This window comes from Pristiophorus japonicus, chromosome X (assembly GCF_044704955.1).
Source record: "Pristiophorus japonicus isolate sPriJap1 chromosome X, sPriJap1.hap1, whole genome shotgun sequence".
NCBI lineage: Eukaryota > Metazoa > Chordata > Chondrichthyes > Pristiophoridae > Pristiophorus > Pristiophorus japonicus.
The window spans coordinates 10,031,698-10,059,602 of NC_092010.1; the positions used below are offsets into that span (position 1 = coordinate 10,031,698).

A 27,905-nucleotide genomic window follows, 5' to 3' on the forward strand; every position below is an offset into this window, starting at 1 on the left:
GCTCACACATACACTGGTGCTCACAATTACACTAGTGATCACACGTACACTGGTGCTCACACATACACCACTGCTCACACATACGCTGGTGCTCAGACGTACACTGCTGCTCACACGTACACTGCTGATCACATGTACACTGGCGCTCACATGTACACTGGTGCTCACACCCACACTGGCGCTCACACGTACACTGGTGCTCACACGTTCACTGGTGCTCACACATACACTGGTGCTCACACATACACTGCTGCTCACACGTACACTGGTGCTCACACGTATACTGGCGCTCACAATTACACTGGTGCTCACACGTATACTGGTGCTCACACATACACCGCTGCTCACACGTACACTGGTGCTCACACGTACACAGCTGCTCACACATACACTGGTGATCACACGTACACTGCTGCTCACATGTACACAGCTGCTTACACATACACTGGTGCTTACACGTACACTGGTGCTCACACCTACACCACTGCTCACACGTACACTGGCACTCACACGTACACAGCTGCTTACACATACACTGGTGCTTACACATACACTGGAGCTCACACATACACCACTGCTCACATGTACACCACTGCTCACACATGCACTGGTGCTCACGTGTATACTGGCACTCACATGTACACTGGTGATCGCATGTACACTGGTGCTCACACGCACACCACTGCTCACACGTACACTGGTGATCACATGTACACTGGTGGTCACACGTACACTGGTGATCACACGTACATTGGTGCTCACACGTACACTGGTGTTGACATGTACACCGCTGCTCACACGTACACTGGCGCTCACACGTACACTGGTTCTCACACCCGCACTGGCGCTCACATGTTCACTGGTGCTCACACATACACTGGTGCTCACACATACACCGCTGCTCACACGTACACTGGTGCTCACACGTACACTGGTGCTCACACGTATACTGGCGCTCACACTTACACTGGTGCTCACACGTACACTGGTGCTCACACGTACACTGGTGCTCACACATACACTGGTGATCACACGGACACTGCTGCTCACACGTACACAGCTGCTTACACGTACACTGGTGCTCACATGTACACTGGTGGTCACACGTACACTGGTGCTCACATGTACACTGGTGCTCACACATACACCACTGCTCACACGTACACCACTGCTCACACATACACTGGTGCTCATGTGTATACTGGTGCTCACATGTACACTGGGGATCAAATGTACACTGGTGATCACACATACATTGGTGATCACACGTACACTGGTGCTCACACGTAAACCACTGCTCACTCGTACACTGGTGCTCACACGTACACCACTGCTGACATGTACACAGGTGCTCACAAGTACACTGGCACTCACACGTACACCACTGCTCACATGTACACTGGTGCTCACACGTACACTGGTGCTCACATGTACACTGGTGCTCACACGTACACTGGCGCTCACACGTACACCGGTGCTCACATGTACACCGCTGCTCACACGTATACTGGTGTTCACACGTATACTGGCGCTCACATGTACACTGGTGCTCACACATACACTGGCGCTCACACGTACACCGGTGCTCACATGTACACCGCTGCTCACACGTATACTGGTGTTCACACGTATACTGGCGCTCACATGTACACTGGTGCTCACACGTACACTGGCGCTCACATGTACACAGGTGCTCACATGTACACTGGTGCACACACGTACACTGGCGCTCACACGTACACTGGCGCTCACACGTACACTGGTGCTCAAACGTTCACTGTCGCTCACACCTACACTGGTGCTCACACGTACACTGGTGCTCACAATTACACTGGTGATCACACGTACACTGGTGCTCACACATACACCACTGCTCATACATACACTGGTGCTCACACGTACACCACTGCTCACACGTGCACTGGTGCTCACAATTACGCTGGTGATCACACGTACACTGGTGCTCACATGTACACCACTGCTCACACATACTCTGGTGCTCAGACGTACACTGCTGCTCACATGTACACTGGTGATCACATGTACACTGGTGCTCACACGTACACTGGTGATCACACGTACACTGGTGTTGACATGTACACCGCTGCTCACACGTACACTGGCGCTCACACGTACACTGGTTCTCACACCCACACTGGCGCTCACACGTTCACTGGTGCTCACACATACACTGGTGCTCACATATACACCGCTGCTCACACGTACACTGGTGCTCACACGTATACTGGCGCTCACACTTACACTGGTGCTCACACGTACACTGGTGCTCACACATACACCGCTGCTCACACGTACACCACTGCTCACATGTACACTGGTGCTCACACGTACACTGGCGCTCACATGTACACTGGTGCTCATACGTACACTGGCGCTCACACGTACACCGGTGCTCACATGTACACCGCTGCTCACACGTATACTGGTGTTCACACGTATACTGGCGCTCACATGTACACTGGTGCTCACACATACACTGGCGCTCACACGTACACCGGTGCTCACATGTACGCCGCTGCTCACACGTATACTGGTGTTCACACGTATACTGGCGCTCACATGTACACTGGTGCTCACACGTACACTGGGAGCTCACATGTACACAGGTGCTCACATGTACACTGGTGCACACACGTAAACTGGCGCTCACACGTACACTGGCGCTCACACGTACACTGGTGCTCAAACGTTCACTGTCGCTCACACCTACACTGGTGCTCACACATACACTGGTGCTCACAATTACACTGGTGATCACACGTACACTGGTGCTCACACATACACCACTGCTCATACATACACTGGTGCTCACACGTACACCACTGCTCACACGTGCACTGGTGCTCACAATTACACTGGTGATCACACGTACACTGGTGCTCACATGTACACCACTGCTCACATGTACACCACTGCTCACACATGCACTGGTGCTCACGTGTATACTGGCGCTCACATGTACACTGGTGATCGCATGTACACTGGTGCTCACACGCTCACCACTGCTCACACGTACACCGGCGCTCACACGTACACTGGTGCTCACACGTACACTGGTGGTCACACGTACACTGGTGCTCACATGTACACTGGTGCTCACACATACACCACTGCTCACATGTACACCACTGCTCACACATACACTGGTGCTCATGTGTATACTGGTGCTCACATGTACACTGGTGATCACATGTACACTGGTGATCACATGTACACTGGTGATCACACGTACACTGGTGCTCCACACATACACTGGTGATCACACATACACTGGTGCTCACACGTATACCACTGCTCACTCGTACACTGGTGCTCACACGTACACTGTTGCTCACACATACACCACTGCTCACATGTACACTGGTGCTCACACGTACACTGGCGCTCACATGTACACTGGTGCTCACACGTACACTGGCGCTCACACGTACACCGGTGCTCACATGTACACCGCTGCTCACACGTATACTGGTGTTCACACATATACTGGTGCTCACACGTACACTGACGCTCACACGTATACTGGTGCTCACACGTACACTGGTGCTCACAATTACACTGGTGATCACACGTACACTGGTGCTCACACATACACCACTGCTCACACATACTCTGGTGCTCAGACGTACACTGCTGCTCACACGTACACTGCTGATCACATGTACACTGGCGCTCACATGTACACCAGTGCTCACACCCACACTGGCGCTCACACGTACACTGGTGCTCACACATACACTGGTGCTCACACATACACTGGTGCTCACACGTATACTGGCGATCACACGTACACTGGTGCTCACACGTAGACTGGTGCTCACACGTACATTGGTGCTTACACGTACACTGGTGCTCACATGTACACCACTGCTCACATGTGCACTGCTGCTCACAATTACACTGGTGATCACACGTACACTGGTGCTCACACATACACCACTGCTCATACATACACTGGTGCTCACACGTACACCACTGCTCACACGTGCACTGGTGCTCACAATTACACTGGTGATCACACGTACACTGGTGCTCACATGTACACCACTGCTCACACATACTCTGGTGCTCAGACGTACACTGCTGCTCACACGTACACTGGTGATCACATGTACACTGGTGCTCACACATGCACTGGTGATCACACGTACATTGGTGCTCACACGTACACTGGTGTTGACATGTACACCGATGCTCACACGTACACTGGCGCTCACACGTACACTGGTTCTCACACCCACACTGGCGCTCACACGTTCACTGGTGCTAACACATACACTGGTGCTCACACATACACCGCTACTCACACGTACACTGGTGCTCACACGTATACTGGCGCTCACAATTACACTGGTGCTCACACGTATACTGGTGCTCACACATACACTGGTGATCACACGTACACTGCTGCTCACACGTACACAGCTGCTTACACGTACACTGGTGCTTACACGTACACTGGTGCTCACACCTACACCACTGCTCACACGTACACTGGCACTCACACGTACACAGCTGCTTACACATACACTGGTGCTTACACGTACACTGGTGCTCACACATACACCACTGCTCACATGTACACCACTGCTCACACATGCACTGGTGCTCACGTGTATACTGACGCTCAAATGTACACTGGTGATCGCATGTACACTGGTGCTCACACGCACACCACTGCTCACACGTACACTGGTGATCATATGTACACTGGTGCTCACACGTACACTGGTGATCACACGTACATTGGTGCTCACACGTACACTGGTGTTGACATGTACACCGCTGCTCACACGTACACTGGCGCTCACACGTACACTGGTTCTCACACCCACACTGGCGCTCACATGTTCACTGGTGCTCACACATACACTGGTGCTCACACATACACCGCTGCTCACACGTACACTGGTGCTCACACGTATACTGGCGCTCACACTTACACTGGTGCTCACACGTACACTGGTGCTCACACGTACACTGGTGCTCACACGTATACTGGTGCTCACACATACACTGGTGATCACACGTACACTGCTGCTCACACGTACACAGCTGCTTACACGTACACTGGTGCTCACACGTACACTGGTGGTCACACGTACACTGGTGCTCACACATACACCACTGCTCACACGTACACCACTGCTCACACATACACTGGTGCTCATGTGTATACTGGTGCTCACATGTACACTGGGGATCACATGTACACTGGTGATCACACATACACTGGTGATCACATGTACACTGGTGCTCACACGTATACCACTGCTCACTCGTACACTGGTGCTCACACGTACACTGTTGCTCACACATACACCACTGCTGACATGTACACAGGTGCTTACAAGTACACTGGCACTCACACGTACACCACTGCTCACATGTACAACGCTGCTCACACATACACTGGTGCTCATGTGTATACTGGTGCTCACATGTACACTGGGGATCACATGTACACTGGTGATCACACATACACTGGTGATCACACGTACACTGGTGCTCACACGTATACCACTGCTCACTCGTACACTGGTGCTCACACGTACACTGTTGCTCACACATACACCACTGCTGACATGTACACAGCTGCTCACACGTACACTGGCGCTCACATGTACACTGGTGCTCACACGTACACTGGCGCTCACACGTACACCGGTGCTCACATGTACACCGCTGCTCACACGTATACTGGTGTTCACACGTATACTGCCGCTCACATGTACACTGGTGCTCACACATACACTGGCGCTCACACGTACACCGCTGCTCACACGTATACTGGTGTTCACACGTATACTGGCGCTCACATGTACACTGGTGCTCACACGTACACTGGCGCTCACATGTACACAGGTGCTCACATGTACACTGGTGCACACACGTACGCTGGCGCTCACACGTACACTGGCGCTCACACGTACACTGGTGCTCAAACGTTCACTGTCGCTCACACCTACACTGGTGCTCACACGTACACTGGTGCTCACAATTACACTGGTGATCACACGTACACTGGTGCTCACACATACACCACTGCTCATACATACACTGGTGCTCACACATACACCACTGCTCACATGTGCACTGGTGCTCACAATTACACTGGTGATCACACGTACACTGGTGCTCACATGTACACCACTGCTCACACATACTCTGGTGCTCAGACGTACACTGCTGCTCACACGTACACTGGTGATCACATGTACACTGGTGCTCACACGTACACTGGTGATCACACGTACACTGGTGTTGACATGTACACCGCTGCTCACACGTACACTGGTGCTCACACGTATACTGGTGCTCACACATACACTGGTGATCACACGTACACTGCTGCTCACACGTACACAGCTGCTTACACGTACACTGGTGCTTACACGTACACTGGTGCTCACACCTACACCACTGCTCACACGTACACTGGCACTCACACGTACACAGCTGCTTACACATACACTGGTGCTTACACGTACACTGGTGCTCACCCATACACCACTGCTCACATGTACACCACTGCTCACACATGCACTGGTGCTCACGTGTATACTGGCGCTCACATGTACACTGGTGATCGCATGTACACTGGTGCTCACACGCACACCACTGCTCACACGTACACCGGCGCTCACACGTACACTGGTGCTCACACGTACACTGGTGCTCACACGTACACTGGTGGTCACACGTACACTGGTGCTCACAATTACACTGGTGATCACACGTACACTGGTGCTCAAACGTTCACTGTCGCTCACACATACACTGGTGCTCACAATTACACTGGTGATCACACGTACACTGGTGCTCACACAAACACCACTGCTCATACATACACTGGTGCTCACACGTACACCACTGCTCACACGTGCACTGGTGCTCACAATTACACTGGTGATCACACGTACACTGGTGCTCACATGTACACCACTGCTCACACATACTCTGGTGCTCAGACGTACACTGCTGCTCACACATACACTGGTGTTGACATGTACACCACTGCTCACACGTACACTGGCGCTCACACATACACTGGTTCTCACACCCACACTGGCGCTCACACGTTCACTGGTGCTCACACATACACTGGTGCTCACACATACACCGCTGCTCACACGTACACTGGTGCTCAAACGTATACTGGCGCTCACACTTACACTGGTGCTCACACGTACACTGGTGCTCACACATACACCGCTGCTCACACGTACACTGGTGCTCACACGTATACTGGTGCTCACACATGCACTGGTGATCACACGTACACTGCTGCTTACACGTACACAGCTGCTTACACGTACACTGGTGCTTACACGTACACTGGTGCTGACACCTACACCACTGCTCATACGTACACTGGCACTCACACGTACACAGCTGCTCACACATACACTGGTGCTTACACATACACTGGTGCTTACACGTACACTGGTGCTCACACATACACCACTGCTCACACGTACACCACTGCTCACACATGCACTGGTGCTCACGTGTATACTGGCGCTCACATGTACACTGGTGATCGCATGTACACTGGTGCTCACACGCACACCACTGCTCACACGTACACCGGCGCTCACACGTACACTGGTTCTCACACGTACACTGGTGCTCACACGTACACTGGTGGTCACACGTACACTGGTGCTCACATGTACACTGGTGTTCACACATACACCACTGCTCACGTGTACACCACTGCTCACACATACACTGGTGCTCATGTGTATACTGGTGCTCACATGTACACTGGTGATCACATGTACACTGGCGCTCGCACGTACACAGGTGCTCACATGTACACTGGTGCACACACGTACACTGGCGCTCACACGTACACTGGCGCTCACACGTACACTGGTGCTCAAACGTGCACTGTCGCTCACATGTACACTGGTGCTCCACACATACACTGGTGATCACACGTACACTGCTGCTCACAAGTATACCACTGCTCACTCGTACACTGGTGCTCACACGTACACTGTTGCTCACACATACACCACTGCTCACATGCACACAGGTGCTCACAAGTACACTGGCACTCACACGTACACCACTGCTCACATGTACACTGGTGCTCACACGTACACTGGCGCTCACATGTACACTGGTGCTCACACGTACACTGGCGCTCACACGTACACCGGTGCTCACATGTACACCGCTGCTCACACGTATACTGGTGTTCGCACGTATACTGGCGCTCACATGTACACTGGTGCTCACACGTACACTGGCGCTCGCACGTACACAGGTGCTCACATGTACACTGGTGCACACACGTACACTGGCGCTCACACGTACACTGGCGCTCACACGTACACTGGTGCTCAAACGTGCACTGTCGCTCACATGTACACTGGTGCTCACACGTACACTGGTGCTCACACATACACTGGTGCTCACACGTGCGCACACGTACACTGTCGCTCACACGTACACTGGTGCTCACTTGTACACTGGTGCTTACACATGCCCTTCCCAGCAGTAGTCAGTGAGGTGTGAAAAGGAGCGGGGATCGAAGCTGAGTTTTTCCCTGTGCTGCAATGGATGCTGAGGCTAATTGTAGCCCCCTCAACTGCTGCTGCAGCTCAGGTCACCAACTCGCTGGCCTGCTGATTTGTGCCGCGGCAACATCAAAGCCTAGCTGTACTTCAGCTTTTCTTTTGAAAATGAAATGTATTTATGATATTGAATGGTGGGATGATTGGTACAATCTCTGCTCTTCTCCAGGGGGAGTTCGGAGGAAGGCACAGTGCTGAACCGATCATGCACAGGGTCAGATTGCAGGCCGAATGAGAATGGGTTGCCTCCATTCGGCTTGGTGTGGCAGCAGCCCATGGATTCGAAATGGGTTCTTAAATTAGAATTGAATACAAGTTATTTTTATAAATTCGGTAGCTCTGATCAAGGTCAGAATGCTCCACTGGACTCATTGTCCGACTCTGAGCCATATTCCTGTTTGTGCTGAGAACTGTGTGTTTGGAGGAATTTTATGGAAAAGTGGAGACACTTCCTCAAGGGACTGAACATGATGTTTCCTCTCGAGCTGCATTTTGCCACAAACAGCTGGTTATTTTAATGAACTGGATGTGTGTTACGTGAGGGCTGTCAATGCTGGGAACGAGATACTTTCCCATGCTTTTACACCATCAATATCAGGTGGTAGATACTATTGACTGTCAGGCACACTAGGAATTGTGTTGAGACCAATTTCAGTTTACTTCACTTAGGACCCGCACAGTTGTCAGAGGAAGACCTTCAGCCCATCATCAATCAACTTACATCAGTGTCTCAGCAAATTCACTTTCCACAAGTTGGTTACATGACCTCCTCCCCAGTGAGGTACCTTCACAGTCTCACTGTACTGCAGCTTTTACATGGATGCAATGCAAAAATCACATCATGACAACACAGAAAAAAACAACAGTACAATTGTACCATTAAAAACCAGGCATAAAGTAGAGTAAATGAAAAATTGCTGTGTGATTTAAAGTAAGAATGTCGAGGCCATGCGGTGAAGCAGATCTGGAAGAGAAATGAAGGAGTCAGTTGAATGAATGTTACTCAGTTGTGCAGTTAATTGCTGGTGGTATGCCACCACACTGCTCCTTCCGCTCCTCGGCCTGCTCCGATGGTGCTCACAGGCCAGGGGCCGCACAGACTGCTGTCCTCGAACTTGAGAGAGGTACTGGGGCCGATTTTTGATTCCAGTGGACATTGAACGAGCGGTGCGCAGAGTGACAGGGTATTTTCAGGGAGCAGCACGTGCTGGAGCAGGAGAGCAACGGCAGTGAAGAATGACGTCATCAAGGTCCAGGTCGGTGATTGGAGCGTGGGCAGATACAGCAGGAGCGGCGAGGTCGGGGCGAAGGAGCGGTGAGAGACTGTAGAGGGACGTGACCGGGGCCCAGGGGAGACGTGAGTTCGGGGCCAGGGGCCCAGGGGCAGCACGGGCCAGCCCACACTGCGATATGTGTGCGCACTAGGTCCGTGCAGCAGAGCTGGTCTCCAGTTGTCTTGGTTAACCCTTGCCACTGGACCAAGACCTAGCTCTGTCTAACCCGTGTGATGGCTGGGGTGCAACGGCCACCACACGTTAAAACAATCCACGCACAGGCATCTTCCACCCTCGGACCTGGAATTTTAGGTCCTTCATTGAAACACCTGTGAACTTTTTGACGTGGAAACAAGTCATCCTCGATTCGAGGGACTGCCTATAATGATGATGATAATTGATAGTGGTGTATTAGAGCTTATACATTGACTGGAAGAGGAAGAGATAGAGAGTAAGACAGCAGCGTACAGAGTAGCCTCCATGTCCAGCCCTTGACTGTGCTGTCCTCGAACTTGAAAGAGATACTGGGGCCGATTTTTGTTTCCAGTGGATATTGAATGGGCGGTGCGCAGAGTGACAGGGTATTTTCAGGTTCGTTCCCCTTTAAAAGCACTGGAAGTCGTTTTTCCAGCTTGTACCACCCAGTACTAGTGGGCAGGACCAGCATTGTCCATTTCTCTTGTTAACTCGTCCGAAAATGGAATCGGGGTCCTAGTTACTTCATGGGACCCTAACTTGCATACCGTAACGAGACTTCCGGCAGCTACCTGGGCTGCCCATCTCAAGGACCCCAGCAAAGTGGCAGGAGTGGGAGTAGCAGCGGGAGTGGGGTGGTCAGCACTGCGCCATGATTTACACCACACTACTGCCCCATTCCCACCCAAAAAACAGGGTCAAAATCAGCCGCTCTTGCTCCTGAAACACTCCTAATGCTAGTTTTGGTTGTTTGGTACATTTTTCCAGGACAAAGCTGCCTCCACTGGCTGCTGGAGATGAAAAATTCTCACAGGCAAATGTCAAAGCCTTGCAGGAAATTACTTCCAGCTGTTCCCAGTCAGCAGCAGCTTTTCATAAAATTCCAATGAGTGACAGTCCTGATAGAGAGATCGCAAACTGTGAGTCCTCTTCCTGTTTTGTGTTGAGAATCACATCTAATTTTAGAAAAACTTTTTTGAAGTAAGGACACTTAGTCCTAGGAGGGTTCAACATTGTATTTCTTGAAAGACTTCGAAAAGTGTGCGGAAATGTTGGCGGGGTAAAGGTTTTAACCTATACCATGTTGGATATGCTGACGTTTTGTAGTGCACAATTTCCTGATCCTTGAAGATTTTCCCATCTGCTCTGTCAGATATGTTGTCCTGATTACAATGGGAGATGTGTGAGTGGTACCTAGGCCGTAATACGATACATGACACTCGTGCCCCCCTCACAAACTAACGCAAGAGCTGTATGATCATGAGCTGTTTCCCTCCCGAAGCATTGAAGTAGTACCTTCAGTGCTGAGGGCAAGGTGGGGGATTAAAAAATCAACAGGGCAATATATCAGTGCAATGTAACTTCGTTAAGAACAAAGATAGCAAATAAGTCATCGTTACAGCTTAGTGATGGAAAGACGCCAGCCTTGCGATAGGGAGTACCATAGCACAGTGCAGAGCAGGAGTCGGTGCCATACTTTACTGTGTATCTGACCCGTGCTGTACCTGCCCTGAGAGTGTTTGATGGGACAGTGTAGAGGGAGCTTTACTCTGTATCTAACCCCATTGTGTACCTGCCCTGGGAGTGTTTGATGGGACAGTGTAGAGAGAGCTTTACTCTGTATCTAACCCCATCGTGTACCTGCCCTGGGAGTGTTTGATGGGACAGTGTAGAGGAAGCTTTACTCTGTATCTAACCCCGTGCTGTACCTGCCCTGGGAGTGTTTAATGGGACAGTGTAGAGAGAGCTTTACTCTGTATCTAACCCCATCGTGTACCTGCCCTGGGAGTGTTTGATGGGACAGTGTAGAGGAAGCTTTACTCTGTATCTAACCCCCTGTACCTGCCCTGGGAGTGTTTGATGGGACAGTGTAGAGGGAGATTTACTCTGTATCTAACCCGTGCTGTACCTGCCCTAGGAGTGTTTGATGGGACATTGTAGAGGGAACTTTACTCTGTATCTAACTGGGCTATACCTGCTGTTGTGTATGCAATAACTGTTAGACTGAGTACTGTTTAACTCCAAGAGGTATGACCTTGGCTCTGCTTTATTAAGGCCCAAAGTGACTAATATGCAAAATGGCTGGCCTTTTATACTTGGCCTGCACACACATGCGTGCAGCCCAATGGCCTCCAACAGTGATACCACCTCGTGGCCAGTGATCCCAAAAGTACATACATGACAATACCCCCCTCTGAGATATTAACACAGTCTTTTACAAATTGAGACGGTGTTTTACATTTCCGGGTTGCCCGTCTCAGTTCAACTCCAGCCTTGGGTGAGTGTTCAGAGTCTGTTGTGACTGGTGGTTGGGTGGCTGACCTGGTGGGAGTGGCAATGGCCATGTCAGAGATTGAAAGTCCAGATTCACTGATGACCACTGAGTCCTCTGCTAACTGGGGGTAGGTTGGTTGGTCATCGATTGTCTCTTCCTCCGACTGTTCCAGTTCGTCTGTGTGCCGCAGCTTTGTCTGATCCATATGTTTCCTGAATGTTTGCCCATTTTTGAGCTTGACAATAAATACTCTGTTACCCTCCTTGGCCATGACAGTACCAGCGATCCACTTGGGACCCTGACAATAATTCAGAACATATACAGAATCATTTACAGAAATATCGCATGACACAGCTGCGCGATCGTGATACCCTTGCTGACATTGTCTTCTATATTCAACATGATTATTCAAGTCAGGGTGTACAAGAGATAGCTTGGTCTTAAGACCGCTCCATCATTAGTTCAGCAGGCGAGACCCCGGTAAGCGTGTGTGGTCTTGTCCTGTAACTAAGCAGTATGCATGACAGGCGGGTCTGCAGTGACCCTTGGGTTACTCGCTTCATACTCTGCTTTATGATTTGGACAGCACGTTCTGCTTGCCCATTGGATGCAGATTTGAACGGTGCTGACCTTACATGTTTGATACCATTGAGTTTCGTGAACTCTTGAAACTCCTGACTGGTGAAGCACGATCCGTTGTCGCTAACAACGATGTCAGGCAGACCATGTGTCGCAAACATGACACTGAGATTCTCAATGGTAGCTGTGGATGTGCTGGATGACATGATTATACACTCTATCCACTTCGAATATGCATCCACCACAACTGAAAACATCTTCCCCAGGAAGGGACCTGCAAAGTCTATGTGGATCCATCGATACCAGCACCCCATTAAATTTCACGTTGATCATTATCGGTTTGCTCTTAGTTAGGAACGAGTACAGTCCATACACTTCCTCCTCTGGTATCTCAGATTGCGTATCCGGATCTGCACTAGTCTGACCACCATCCTCCACGTGGTGTGTTGCAGCACGCTCATCTGCGGACACTCGCGCTGGAGATGCACCACTCTCAGACAGCCTGTGCAACTACATTGCTTAAATCGTCACAACGCCAACACGGAGAAATCGGATGCATTCCTACAGGCGGACTTTGGGCAGCCACAGGTTTCGCGTACGCAGTCGGGTAGGCCCTGCCATGTGCCACTCTGCCGAACGCCGAATCAATCATATTTACAGTACTTGCCGAGTTTTGATTTTTCACTGATATCTGCTTTAGACTTCTATCCGTCGTCATGCATGACTGAACGATCGTGATGGCCCTGTTCAAGTCCAACGTCTCCACCGTCAGTAGTTTACGCAGGATCACCTCGTGGTTGATGCCGATAACAAAGAAGTCCCGCAGCATGTCTGCCAACACAGCCCAGAACTTACACGGTCCTGCTAGATGCCTCAGGTCGGCAAAGAATTCTGCCGCATTCTGGCCCTCTGAGCGAACGGGCGTGTAAAATCTGTATCTCGAGATGATGATGCCTTCGTCTGGCTTAAGGTGGTCCTGTACCAGTGCACACAATTCTTCATATGTTTTCTCTGTTGGACTCACAGGCAGGAGTAGATTTTTTATCAGACCATAAATTTTCGGACCGCAAACCGTGAGGAACACCGCCCAGCACCGATCTGTGTCGCCGACCTCCTCCATTTTGTTGGCCACAAAGAACTGGCTCAAACGGCTCACAAAGTCTGCCCAATCTTCTCCTTCCACAAATCGCTCCAACAATCCAATTGTGCTCATTTTTGCATGCAAATGTTCTTGTTGTCTCGTCGCCAAATGTTGTGTATGCAATAACTGTTAGACTGAGTACTGTTTAACTCGAAGAGGTATAGAAACATAGAAACATAGAAAATAGGTGCAGGAGAAGGCCATTCAGCCCTTGGGGCCTGCACCGCCATTCAATAAGATCATGGCTGATCATTTCATGATGACCCTTGGTTCTGCTTTATTAAGGCCCAAAATGACTAATATACAAAATGGCTGGCCTTTTATACTTGGGCTGCACACACATGACGCCATCTAGTGGCTAGTGATCCCAAAAGTACATACATGACACCTGCCCTGGGAGTGTTTGATGGGACAGTGTAGAGGGAGCTTTACTCTGTCCCTAACCCGTGCTGTACCTGCCCTGGGAGTGTTTGATGGGACAGTGTAGAGGGAGCTTTACTCTGTATCTAACCCGTGCTGTACCTGCCCTGGGAGTTTTTGATGGGACAGTGCAGAGGGAGCTTTACTCTGTATCTAACCCATGCTGTACCTGCCCTGGGAGTGTGTGATGGGACAGTGTAGAGGGAGCTTTACTCTGTATCTAACCCGTGCTGTACTTGCCTTGGAGTATTTGATGGGACAGTGTACATAAGAACATAAGAAATAGGAGCAGGAGTAGGCCATTTGACCCCTCGAGCCTGCTCCGCCATTTAATAAGATCATGGCTGATCTGATCATGGACTCAATTCCACTTCTCTGCCCGCTCCCTATAACCCTCGACTCCCTTATCGTTCAAAAATCTGTCTATCTCTGCCTTAAATATATTCAATATCCCAGCCTCCACAGCTCTCTGGGGCAGAGAATTCCACAGATTTACAACCCTCTGAGAGACGAAATTCCTCCTCATCTCAGCTTTAAATGGGCGGCATCTTATTCTAAGACTATGTCCCCTAGTTTTAGTTTCCCCTATGAGTGGAAATATCCTCTCTTCATCCACCTTGTCAAGCCCTCTCATTATCTTATATGTTTCGATAAGATCAGCTCTCATTCTTCTGAACTCCAATGTGTATAGGCCCAACCTATCTTCATAAGTCAACCCCCTCATCGCCGGAATCAAACTCGTGAACCTTCTCTGAACAGCCTCCAATGCAAGTATATCCTTCCTTAAATACAGAGACCAAAACTGTACAGAGTACTCCAGGTGTGGCCTTACCAATATCCTGTACAGTTGTAGCAGGACTTCTCTGCAAAAAATCTGCAAAAGGAGATAGACAGGCTAAGTGAGTGGGCACAAATTTGGCAGGTGGAGTATAATGTTGGAAAGTGCGAGGTCATGCACTTTGGCAGAAAAAAATCAAACAGCAAGTTATTATTTAAATGGAGAAAGATTTCAAAGTGCTGCAGTACAGCGCGACCTGGGGGTACTTGTGCATGAAACACAAAAGGATAGTGTTGTGCTTATAATAAAGTGATACAACTGAGTACTGTATGCAATGAGTAAGTGTGACCTTAGCTCCTTTAATTAAACTCCAGAGTGCTGGTACAGCATGGGAGGCCTGCTTATGTACAATGCTCTCAAGGGATGCGGGGATCCCTTGGGACTCCAACAGGTAAGCCCTCTGGTGGTGGTGTGATACAGGTTGCCAAGGGTTACATACATAACATCACTCACTCGCGAAGTCAATAGGACACTTATTTACAGGGTGAGACGATCTGGGGCTTTTCGCTCCCTTGTCGATCGTCTCAGTACAAATGCAGGTGTGGGTGAGTTGGTTGGTTCTTCACTGGGCTGCTGGGCAGCTGGCCTTGCTGGGCGGCTGGGGATGGTGAGTTCAGCTTCGTGGTCAACCATGATGTTGGTTGCCACTTGTGTGTGTGTTGGAGGGTCGAAGTTGGTGGTGTCCTCTTTGGGTTGCTTGTGGCTGTTTGTGAATCGCAATTTGGTTTGGTCCAAATGCTTTCTGATCATTAGTCCATTGGACAATTTGACCTGAAACACCCTACTCCCCTCTTTGGCTGTGATCTTGCCATTTGGGACCATGTCCATAGTTGAGTACAAATACAGGGTCATTGACTTCAATATCGCGTGACAAATTTGCGCGATCATGGTACATGCTTTGTTGATGCCGCCTGCCCTCGACGTGATCATGGAGATCAGGGTGGACTAGAGAGAGCCTTGTTTTGAGCGCCCTTTTCATGAGCAGCTTGGCTGGGGGAGCCCCGGTGAGCGAGTGGGGTGTGGTGCAGTAGCTAAGCAGGACTCGGGACAGGCGGGTCTGCAGGGAGCCTTCCGACACACGTTTCAAGCTTTGTTTGATGGTTTGGACTGCCCATTCTGCCTGGCCGTTAGATGCGGGCTTGAACGGGGCAGATGTGACGTGCTTGATCCCATTGCGGGTCATGAATTCCTTGAATTCAGCACTGGTGAAACATGGCCCATTGTCGCTGACTAGGACATCAGGCAGGCCGTGCGTGGCAAACATGGCTCGTAGGCTTTCGATGGTGGCAGTGGACGTGCTTATAGACATTATTACACATTCAATCCATTTTGAATAAGCATCCACAACAACCAAGAACATTTTGCCTAGGAATGGGCCCGCAAAGTCAACGTGGATCCTAGACCACGGTTTGGAGGGCCATGACCACAAACTTAGCGGTGCCTCCCTGGGTGCATTGCTCAGTTGAGAGCAAGAGTTGCATTGGCGCACACATGACTCTATGTCTGAGTCAATGCTGGGCCACCACACATGGGATCTGGCTATGGCTTTCATCATTACTGTGCCTGGGTGGGTACTGTGTAGGCACAAAATACGGTCAGCCTGTGTGGACATTTCGTCTTTGTGCCGCTGGAATGGCTTGATCTCTTCATGCATCTCCACTGGGATGCTGGACCAGCTCCCATGGAGGACACAGTTTTTTACCAGGGACAGTAAAGGATCCTGGCTGGTCCAGGTCCTGATCTGGTGGGCCGTAACGTGTGATTTTTCGTTTTTGAATGCATCCATCGCCGAGCAAGTCTGCAGGCTGTGCCATTTATACCTCGGTGGTGGGCAATGGTAGCCGACTGAGAGCATCTGCTCAGTTCTCTGTGCCTGGTCTGTGGTGGATTACATAGTTGTATGCAGACAGCGTGAGCGCCCATCTTTGGATGCGAGCAGAGGCATTGGTATTAATCCCTTTGCTCTCTGAGAATAGTGATATGAGCGGTTTATGGTCAGTTTCTAGTTCAAACTTGAGACCAAACAGTTACTGGTGCATTTTTTTCACCCTGTAAACGCATGCCAGAGCTTCTTTTTCAATCATGCTGTAGGCCCGTTCAGCCTTGGACAAACTCCTGGATGCATAGGCGACCAGTTGCAATGTTCCCGATTCGTTAGCCTGTTGTAACACACACCCGACCTCGTATGACGACGCATCGCAAGCCAGCACTAATCGTTTACATGGGTTATACAGAACAAGCAGTTTGTTGGAAGAAAACAGATTTCTGGCTTTCTCAAAAGCAGCCTCTTGTGATTTCCCCCATACCCAGTCATCTCCCTTGCGCAGTAGTACATGTAGGGATTCTAGCAAGGTGCTTAACCCGAGTAGGAAATTACCGAAATAGTTAAGGAGTCCCAGGAATGACCGCAGCTCCGTCATGTTCTGTGGTCTCGGCGCGTTCTTGACGGCCTCCGTCTTGAAGTTGGTGGGTCTGATGCTGTCTGCCGCGATTCTTCTTCCTAAGAACTTGACCTCTGGCGCCAGGAAAACACACTTCGAGCGTTTCAACCTGAGTCCCATGCGATCTAGCCGCCTTAGAACCTCTTCCAGGTTCTGCAAGTGTTTAATGGAGCCCCGACCTGTGACCAGTATGTTGTCCTGGAAAACCACGGTGCGAGGAACCAACTTTAGCAACTCTCCATGTTCGTTGGAAAATTGCTGCGGCCGAACAAATCCCGAACGGGCATCTGTTGTAGATGAACAGGCCTTTGTGCGTTTTGATGCAGGTGAGGCCTTTCGAAGATTCCTCCAGCTCCTGCGCCATGTAGGCCGAGGTCAGGTCCAACTTAGTGAACGTCTTTCCTCCAGCCAGGGTCGCAAATATCGTCTGCCTTGGGTAGCGGGTACTGGTCCTGTAGTGGAAAACGGTTAATCGTTACTTTATAGTTCCCACAAATTCTGACCGTGCCGTCGCCTTTGAGAACTGGAACAATCGGACTGGCCCACACATTGAACTACACGATAATGCCGTCTCGCTGCAGCCTGTCCAGCTCAATTTCCACCTTCTCTCGCATCATATATGGCACCACCCATGCCTTGTGGTGGATGGGCCGTGTACTGGGGACCAAGTGGATCTACACCTTCGCCCCCGAGAAACTTCCAATGCCTGGCTCAAACAACGACGGGAATCTGCTCAGAACCTGGGCACATGAGGCGTCGTCGACGGACGAAAGCGCTCGGATGTCGTCCCAGTTCCAGTGGATTTTTCTCAGCCAGCTTCTGCCGAATAGTGTGGGGCCATCTCCTGGTACTATCCACAGCGGGAGTTCGTGTACTGCTCCGTCATAGGAGACTTTTACTTCTGCGCTGCCAATAACAGAGATCAGCTCTTTGGTGTAAGTTCCGAGCTTGTTGTGAATGGGGCTACGCTTGGGCCTGTGTGCCTTGTTGCACCACAGCCTGTCGAAGGCCTTTTTGTTCATTATAGACTGACTCGCAGCCATGTCCAATTTCATGGATACTGGAATTCCGTTCAGTTCAACTTTTAACGTGATCAGTGTACATTTCGTGGTGTGTACCCCGTACACTTCTGCCTCCTCGTTCGAGTCTCCAGTTCAGCCTGATCCACCATGGATCGATCTTCCTTTGCAACGTGGTGGTTTGCAGGGTTTGCAACTCGTCTGCACATTCGCTGCAGGTGTCCCATTGTTCCACAGCCTTTGCACGCATAGTGTTTGAAGCGGCATTGATGGGCTCGATGATCATCTCCACAACGCCAACAAGGTGTTAACTGCCTCGCATTAATGATTGATGGCGGACTCAGTCATCTGAGGTCATGCAGCTGCTGGCGTGTACGTTCTACCATATGCATTCCTGCTTGAAAACGACATTACTTTGTGTACAGTACTAGCTGAAACCTCTTTGTGCTGTGAAATTTGTTTGGTGTTATCGCTGGTGGACGTAAATGCCTGAGCTATTGTTATGGCTTTGCTCAGATTCGGTGTTTCAACAGTCAATAGTTTGCGAAGGATAACCTCATGGCCAATGACAAGCACAAAAAAGTCTCTTAGCATCTGTTCAAGTAATCCATCAAATTCGCAATGTCCTGCAAGGCGCCTTAGTTCGGCAATATAGCTTGCCACTTCCTGGCCTTCAGACCGTTGACAGGTATAAAACCGATACCTTGCCATCAAAACGCTTTCCTTCGGATTTAGGTGCTCCCGGACCAGCTTACACAGTTCTTCATAGGATTTCGTTGTTGGTTTCACCGGAGCTAAAAGATTCTTCATGAGGCCATAGGTTGTTGCTCCACAGACGGTGAGGAGAATCGCCCTTCGTTTGGCAGCGTTCTCGTCCCCTTCCAGCTCGCTGGCCACAAAGTATTGGTCAAGTCGCTCCACGAAGTATTGGTGAGGCCACATCTAGAATACTGCATGCAGTTTTGGCTTCCATATTTACGAAAGGATATACTTGCTTTGGAGGCAGTTCAGAGAAGGTTCACTAGGTTGATTCCGCAGATGAGGGGGTTGACTTATGAGGAAAGGTTGAGTAGGTTGGGCCTCTACTCACTGGAATTCAGAAGAATGAGAGGTGATCTTATCGAAATGTATAAGATTATGAGGGGGCTTGACAAGGTGGATGCAGAGAGGATGTTTCCACTGATGAGGGAGACTAGAACTAGAGGGCGTGATCTTAGAATAAGGGGCCACCCATTTAAAACTGAGAGAAGGAGAAATTTCTTCCCTCTGAGGGTTGTAAATCTGTGGAATTCTCTGCCTCAGAGAGCTGTGGAAGCTGGGACATTGAATAAATTTAAGACAGAAATAGACAGTTTCTTAAACAATAATGTGTTAATGGGGAGCAGGCAGGGAAGTGGACCTGAGTCCATGATCGGATCAGCCATGATTGTATTAAATGGCGGAGCAGGCTCGAGGGGCTATATGGCCTTCTCCTGCTCCTATTTCTTATGTTTTTATGTTCTTAGGAATTCCTTTTCTGGTTATCTCTAACAATTGCTCCATATCCTCCCCTTATTGCACGTATATTCTCACTTCTCCCATTTGTAAAATAAACAATGAAATATATGTATTTACAAGATGGCAAGAGAATTATGAATGAGAGAATCCATTTGGCCCACCTTAATTCACCTATCTCAAAAGATAGTAAAGTCTCCATTAGTTCTGGAATGATTCTGGGGTTTTTGCCTCCAAGACTCTATCCAGGAGTCAGGTCCGTGTGTTCATACTTGTGTGAGGAAGAATTTCCTGATATCAGGCCTAACTTTGTCTTTTACTGCTTCGAGCCCATGTCGCCTCATTCGACTGCAATTTCATTTAAAGTACTGTTCTAGCTTTACTTTTTCCATTCTATTAACAATTTTATACCTCGAAGATTGCCTTCTCTGAGTTGAAAGCCCAGTCTCTCCCCATAACTCAGACCCCGGATACACTGGGGATCAGCCTCGTGGTTTTCCTCAGCACTGCCTCTTCGAACTTGTATTCTACTGTTTCGGCTGTGATTGTTGGACATGTTGAGTTTACTGAGACTACAAGGTCTCTTTCAGCTTCATCCTTCACTATTTCCACACCATTCATGGAGTACGTGCGTTCCCCATTGCTCCTTCCTATGGGAAATGCTTTACACTTGTCCGCATTAAATTTCATCTGCCATTGTTCTGCCACCTTAAATATATTGTACAGCTTCTGTGCTTTCTGAGCTGCCTTCTCCGATTTCACTGTCCTTACAAGTTGTGTATCATTTGCAAATTTGTACAGTTTGCATTGAGTTTGTGAAATCACTTTATTTATGTCACTAGTCTCCGTGCTCTGGAAGTGTGTGACGGGACACTGCAGGGAACATTACTGTGTATCTAACCCAAGCTGTACCTGTCCTGGGAGAGTTTGATGGGACAGTGTAGAGGAAGCTTTACTCTGTATCTAACTCCGTGCTGTACCTGTCCTGGGAGTGTTTGATGGGACAGTGTAGAGGGAGCTTTACTCTGTATCTAACCCCGTGCTGTACCTGCCCTGGGAGTGTTTGATGGGACAGTGTAGAGGGAGCTTTACTCTGTAAAGTCCTGTCCCCTCAGTACAGACTCACACGAGGCATGTAGTGAAGTCAAGGTCACTCTGGACCTGCACCTTTATTTCACAGCTCTGGAATGCTGCACTTGCCTGAGACCTGTCCTTATATACCTGTCTCTTGCAAGTGCACCCCTGGTGGTAAGGTATGCTGGTGGTTACAGGTCATATCTTATTACAGTCATGTATAGCATGTTAGGATACAGTTATATATAATAATGTAAGATACATGACATCACCCTCCCCCAAGGTCTTATTGTCGTTATAGGTTCAGTCTCTCAGGTGGTCTATGCTCTCGCGTGGAGCGTCTGAGTTGTGGTTCAGTTGTTTGCCTTGGTGTCTGTTTTTCTTTGGGTGTTGTTACTGGTATCTCGCCTGGGCTGTCTGTTTCGATTGGTGTGATTGTTGTTGACTCGCCTGGGCATTCTGTTGGGATTGCCCTTTCCTCAGGTTGTTCCCTGTGTCTGTCCACCAGGTGTGGTGCAAGTTCCACATTGTAGTCTGCCTCTTGTTCCACAGTGTTGTTGGTAAATCTGCTTTTGACTTGGTCTACATGCCTCCGGCAGGTTTTGCCATTGTCCATTTGTACTACCAGTAGCCTGTTTCCTTCCTTGCCCGTTACTGTCCCTGCAAGCCATTTGGGACCCCTGATATAGTTTAGTACAAACACTTTGTCCCCTATCTCATTCCATCTCCCCCTCAAATTTCTGTCATGGTACTCAGTCAGGTTACGGTGCTTTGCCTCAACGATTTCGTGCATGTCTGAGAGGATTAATGAGAGCCTTGTTTTTAAAGTCCTTTTCATCAACAGTTGCGCGGGGGGGATCCCAATCAGTGAGTGCGGACGAGATCTGTATGCCAGCAGCAGTCGCGACAGGCGACCCTGCAGCGTGGGACCTTGGATTTTAAGCATGCCTTGTTTAATGATTTGCACTGCTCTCTCCGCCTGGCCGTTGGAGGCCGGCTTGAACGGTGCCGTCTTGACATGATTTATGCCGTGGTCAATTATAAAGTCTTGGAATTCTGCGCTGGTGAAGCACGGACCATTGTCACTGACCAATATGTCAGAGATTCCGTGCATTGCAAACTCATCTACAACTACGAGGAACATTTTGCCCATGAATGGGCCCGCATAGTCTACGTGCACTCGCGACCACGGTTTGGTAGGCCAGGGCTAGGGGCTCAGTGGAGCCTCCCTGGGGGCATTGCTGAGTTGGGCACAAATGGTGCACCTTCGGACGCAGAGCTCCAAGTCCGCGTCAATACCAGGCCACCAGACATGGGATCTGGCTATGGCCTTCATGAGAACGATCCCCGGGTGCTCGCGGTGGAGCTCCCGGACAAATGCCTCTCTGCCTCGCAGAGGCATGACTACTCGGCTGCCCCACATCAGGCAGTCTGCTTGCAGTGATAGCTCATGCATGCGCCTGTGAAAGGGTTTTAATTCCTCGGGGCAGGCATCGCGAGCCTCTGCCCAGTCACCGGTTAGGACACATCTTTTTACTAAGGATAACGTGGGGTCGCTGGCCATCCAGGCTCTGATTTGGCGAGCCGTCATGGCGAACCTGTGGACTCAAAGACATTGATTGCCATGACTATCTCACAGTCCTGTTCATCAGACCCTTCCGTGGTCGCCAGGGGTAGCCTGCTGAGCACGTCGGCACAGTTGTCTGTGCCTTATGGTATAGCCGTAGGACGCCAGCATGAGTGCCCACCATTGAATTTGCGCCGAGGCGTTGCCGTTTATTGCCTTGCTCTCGGATAGGAGGGACGAGAGGGGCTTGTGGTCGGTTTCCAATGCGAACTTGGCCCCGAAAAGGTATTCGTGCATCTTTTTACACCATACACGCACGTGAGCGGCTCCTTCTCTACCATTCTGAACCCGCGCTCCGCCCGCGAAAGTGACCTGGAGGCATAAGCTATGGGTTGTAATTTGCCCGCACTGTTGACATGTTGCAAAACGCACCCGACCCCATACGCTGACGCATCACATGTGAGAACTAGCTTTTTACCTGGGTCAAAGAAAGTCAAAACACTGTTGGAACACAGAAGGTTGCGTGCCTTATTGAAGGCGCGTTCCTGGGCGTCCCCCCAAAACCAATCGCACCCCTTCCTGAGTAGCACATGGAGAGGCTCCAGCAGCGTGCTTAAGTTCTGCATAAAGTTCCCAAAGTAATTGAGTGGTCCGAGAAAGGCGCGCAGTTCTGAGACATTCCGGGGCCTGGGTGCCAGGCGAATTGCTTCTGTTTTGGACTCTGTTGGGCGGATTCCATCAGCGGCAATCCTTCTGCCCAAAAATTCAACCTCGGGTGCGAGAAACAGGCACTTGGATTTCTTGACTCGTAGGCATACCCGATCCAACCGCTTTAGTACTTCCTCCAAATTACGGAGATGGGGGTCGGTGTCCCTGCCCGTGATAAGTATGTCGTCTTGAAATACAACCGTCCCCGGGATGGACTTGAGCAGACTCTCCATGTTGCGCTGGAATATGGCAGCTGCCGACCTGATGCCGAATGGGCATCGATTGTCCATGAAAAGGCCTCGATGTGTGTTGGTGTGTGGTGAGTAGCTTGGATTCCTCGGTCAATTCTTGAGGTCTAATTTTGAAAAAAATTTACCTCCAGCCAATGCGGCAAATAAGTCCTCCGTTCTGGGCAGCGGGTACTGGTCCTGTAGAGAGACTCTGTTTATGGTAGATTTGTCGTCCCCACAGATTCGTACGGATCCATCAGGCTTCATGACTGGGACGATGGGACTTGCCCAGTCGCTAAATTCCACAGGTGATATAATGCCTTCCCGCAGAAGCCTGTCTAGATCGTGTTCAATCTTTTCCCTCATCACATAGGGTACAGCTCTGGCCTTGTGATGGACCGGTCTCGCATCCTGTGTGATGTAGATTTTGACTTTGGCCCCTTTGAAAGTGCCCACACCTGGCTGAAAGAGATGTTCAAATCGCTTTATAACTGTTGAGCAGGAGGTCCGTTCCTCTAATGACATGGCATGGACATCATCCCATTTCCAGTTTAGTTTTGCCAGCCAGCTTCTCCCCAGCAGTGCTGGGGGGGTCTCCGGGGACAATCCATAGGGGAAGTCGGTTCACTTTGTGTGTGACAGAGAGCATGGCGCTGCCGAGGACTGGTACGATTTCTTTGGTATAGGTCCTTAGTTTGGTGTTGACCCTTGTGAGTTTTGGTCTGTCTCTTTTATGCGGCCCCAGTTGTTCAAATTGTTGAGCGCCCATGAGAGATTGACTCGCTCCCGTATCCAGCTCCATGTTGACAGGTATCCCCTTGAGTAGGACCCTCATCATTATAGGAGGCGTCCTGTTGTAGGAGCAGCGGCCATTGATCGTGTTGACCCGCTGTACACCGGTGTCCCGGGTACTGTCCCCACTGTCTTCTGGTCCGCTTTCCGACCCATCCGATTCGTATACCAGCCGAGCTGCCGTTTTTTTGCACATGCGGGCCAAATGCCCTGTATATTCACAGTTCCTACAAACAGCCTGCTGAAATCGACATCCCCTTGACGAGTGCCCACCCCCACACCTCCAGCACAGACCTGTTCCATTGTTCAGAGTTTCCAAAGAATGAGCTGCGTCTGGCTGATCTCTCTTGAGCTTCTCTCAGTTTGTAGTTGATTGCTCGCATTGTGGGTTGATGAGGTGTGAACGGCCGTTCCTGTGGCCCTTGATGGCTTCTGCCTGCTGTCGAGAGCCTGTTCTCCCGGTTTTGTCTGTGTGTGGGGGTAGCAGCTTGTTTAGTGCTGTGAACTTCTTGTTCCGATAATTCGTTAGTTGTCGTACCTGCATTGTAAATCAACCTCGTTTCTTCTTCCCCTACCAAGAATGTCTGTGCAACCAGTGCTGCTGCCTCTAAGGTCAGGTTCTTGGTCTCTATGAGCTTTCGGAATATGCCTGCGTGGCCTATTCCTTCAATGAAAAAGTCTCTCAGCATTTCTCTCCTCAGTTCATCGGAGAACTCACATAAACTAGCCAACCTCCGAAGTTCCGCCACGAAGTCGGATATGCTCTGGCCCACACAGCGTCTGTAGTTGTCGAACCTGTGTCTGGCCATGTGTAAACTGCTCGCTGGCTTCAGGTGGTCTCTTACCAGTGTGCTCAATTCTTCAAATGACTTGCTTGCTGGTTTCTTGGGTGCCAACAGATCCTTCATTAAAGCGTATGTTTTCGAGCCACAGCTGGTCAAGAGATGACCTCTTCTCTTGTCTGCCTTATCGTCGCCTAACCAGTCTTTGGTTACAAAGCTTTGCTGGAGCCTTTCTATAAAGTCCTCCCAATTATCTCCCGCATTGTACTTTACATCTGATCCGTTGTTCGCCATTCTGTGGATTCTGTAATCCCGTAACTCGTCGCCACTGTAAAGTCCTGTCCCCTCAGTACAGACTCACACGAGGCATGTAGTGAAGTCAAGGTCACTCTGGACCTGCACCTTTATTTCACAGCTCTGGAATGCTGCACTTGCCTGAGACCTGTCCTTATATACCTGTCTCTTGCAAGTGCACCCCTAGTGGTAAGGTATGCTGGTGGTTACAGGTCATATCTTATTACAGTCATATATAGCATGTTAGGATACAGTTATATATAATAATGTAAGATACATGACATACTCTGTATCTAAACCGTGCTGTACCTGCCCTGAGAGTGTTTGATGGGCGAGTGTAGAGGGAGCTTTACTCTGTATCTAACTCATGATGTACCTGCCCTGGGAGTGTTTGATGGGATAGTGTAGAGGGAGCTTTACTCTGTATCGAATGCATGCTGTAGCTGCCCTGGGAGTGTTTGATGGGGCAGCGTAGAGGGAGCATTACTCTATATCGAACCCCGTGCTGTACCTGCCCTGGGAGTGTTTGATGGGACAATGTCGAGGGAGCTTCATTCTGTGAGGAGGACACAAAAGATCTGCAAAAGGACATAGACAGGCTAAGTGAGTGGGCAAAAATTCGGCAGATGGAGTATAATGTTGGAAAGTGTGAGGTCATGCACTTTGGCAGAAAAAATCAAAGAGCAAGTTATTATTTCAATGAAGAACGATTGCGAAGTGCTGCAGTACAGCGGGACATAGAAACATAGAAAATAGGTGCATGAGTCGGCCATTCTGCCCTTTGAGACTGCACCAACATTCAATAAGATCATGGCTGATCATCACCTCAGTACCCCTTTCCTGCTTTCTCTCCATACTCCTTGATCCCTTCAGCCGTAAGGGCCTGATCTAACTCCCTCTTGAATACACAGGTTAACAACTCTCTGAGTGAAGAAGTTTCTCCTCATCTCAGTCCTAAATGGCTTACTCCTTATCCTTAGACTGTGTCCCCTGGTTCTGGACTTCCCCAACATCGGGAAGAATCTTCCCGCATCTAACCTGTTCAGTCCCGTCAGAATTTTAGATGTTTCTACGAGATCCCCTCTCATCCTTCTAAACTCCAGTGAATACAGGCCCAGTTGATCCAGTCTCTTCTCATATGGCAGTCCTGCCACCCCGGGAATCAGTCTGGTGAACCTTCGCTGCACTCCCTCAATAACAAGAATATCCTTCCTTAGATTAAGAGAACAAAACTGAACACAGTATTCCAGGTGAGGCCTCACCAAGGCCCTGTCCAACTGCAGTAAGACCTCCCTGCTCCTACACTCAAATCCCCTAGCTATGAAGGCCAACATGCCATTTGCCTTCTTCACCACCTGCTGTACCTGCATGTCAACTTTCAATGACTGATGTACCATGACACCCAGGTCTTGTTGCACCTCCCCATTTCCTAATCTGCCGCCATTCAGATAATATTCTGCCTTTGTGTTTTTGCCACCAAAGTGGATAACTTCACATTTATCCACATTATACTGCATCTGCCATGCATTTGCCCACTCACTTAACCTGCCCAAGTCACCCTGCAGCCTCTTAGCATCCTCCTCACAGCTCACAACGCCACCCAGCTTCATGTCATCTGCAAACTTGGAGATATTACGCTCAATTCCTTCATCTAAATCATGAATGTATATTGTAAATAACTGGGGTCCCAGCACTAAGCCCTGCATCACCCCACAAGTCACTGCCTGTCATTCTGAAAAGGACCCGTTTAACCCGACTCTCTGCTTCCTGTCTGCCAACCAGTTCTCTATCTTCGTCAATGCATTACCCCAATATCATGTGCTTTAATTTTGCACACCAATCTCTTGTGTGGGACCTTGTCAAAAGCCTTTTAAAAGTCCAAATACACCACATCCACTGGTTTTCCCCTGTCCACTCTGCCAGTTACATCCTCAAAAGAATTCTAGAAGATTTGTCAAACATGATTTCCCTTTCATAAATCCATGCTAACTTGGACCGATCCTGTCACTGCTTTCCAAATGCGCTGGTATTTCATCTTTAATAATTGATTCCAGCATTTTCCCCACTACTGATGTCAGGCTAACCGGCCTACAATTCCCCATTTTCTCTCTCCCTCCTTTCTTAAAAAGTGGTGTTACATTAGCTACCCTCCAGTCCATAGGAACTGATCCAG

The 27,905-nt window shown here is 49.7% G+C and overlaps 2 protein-coding genes across 2 annotated transcripts in view; both read left to right on the forward strand.

The window, feature by feature from the left end:
- The first annotated feature begins 1,338 nt into the window (after positions 1–1,338).
- Positions 1,339–7,961, forward strand: LOC139240804 (uncharacterized). Its single transcript, XM_070869281.1, has 2 exons — positions 1,339–2,619; positions 3,831–7,961. Exons 1-2 carry the CDS (start codon positions 1,339–1,341, stop codon positions 7,959–7,961), a joined length of 5,412 nt encoding a protein of 1,803 aa, XP_070725382.1.
- Positions 7,962–8,055: 94 nt separating this feature from the next.
- Positions 8,056–27,905, forward strand: part of LOC139240805 (calcitonin gene-related peptide type 1 receptor-like) — a 457,522-nt gene continuing 437,672 nt past the window's right edge. The window contains exon 1 of the mRNA XM_070869283.1: positions 8,056–8,417. Coding sequence (XP_070725384.1) covers positions 8,056–8,417 — 362 coding nt within the window. The remainder of the gene's footprint in view (positions 8,418–27,905) is intronic.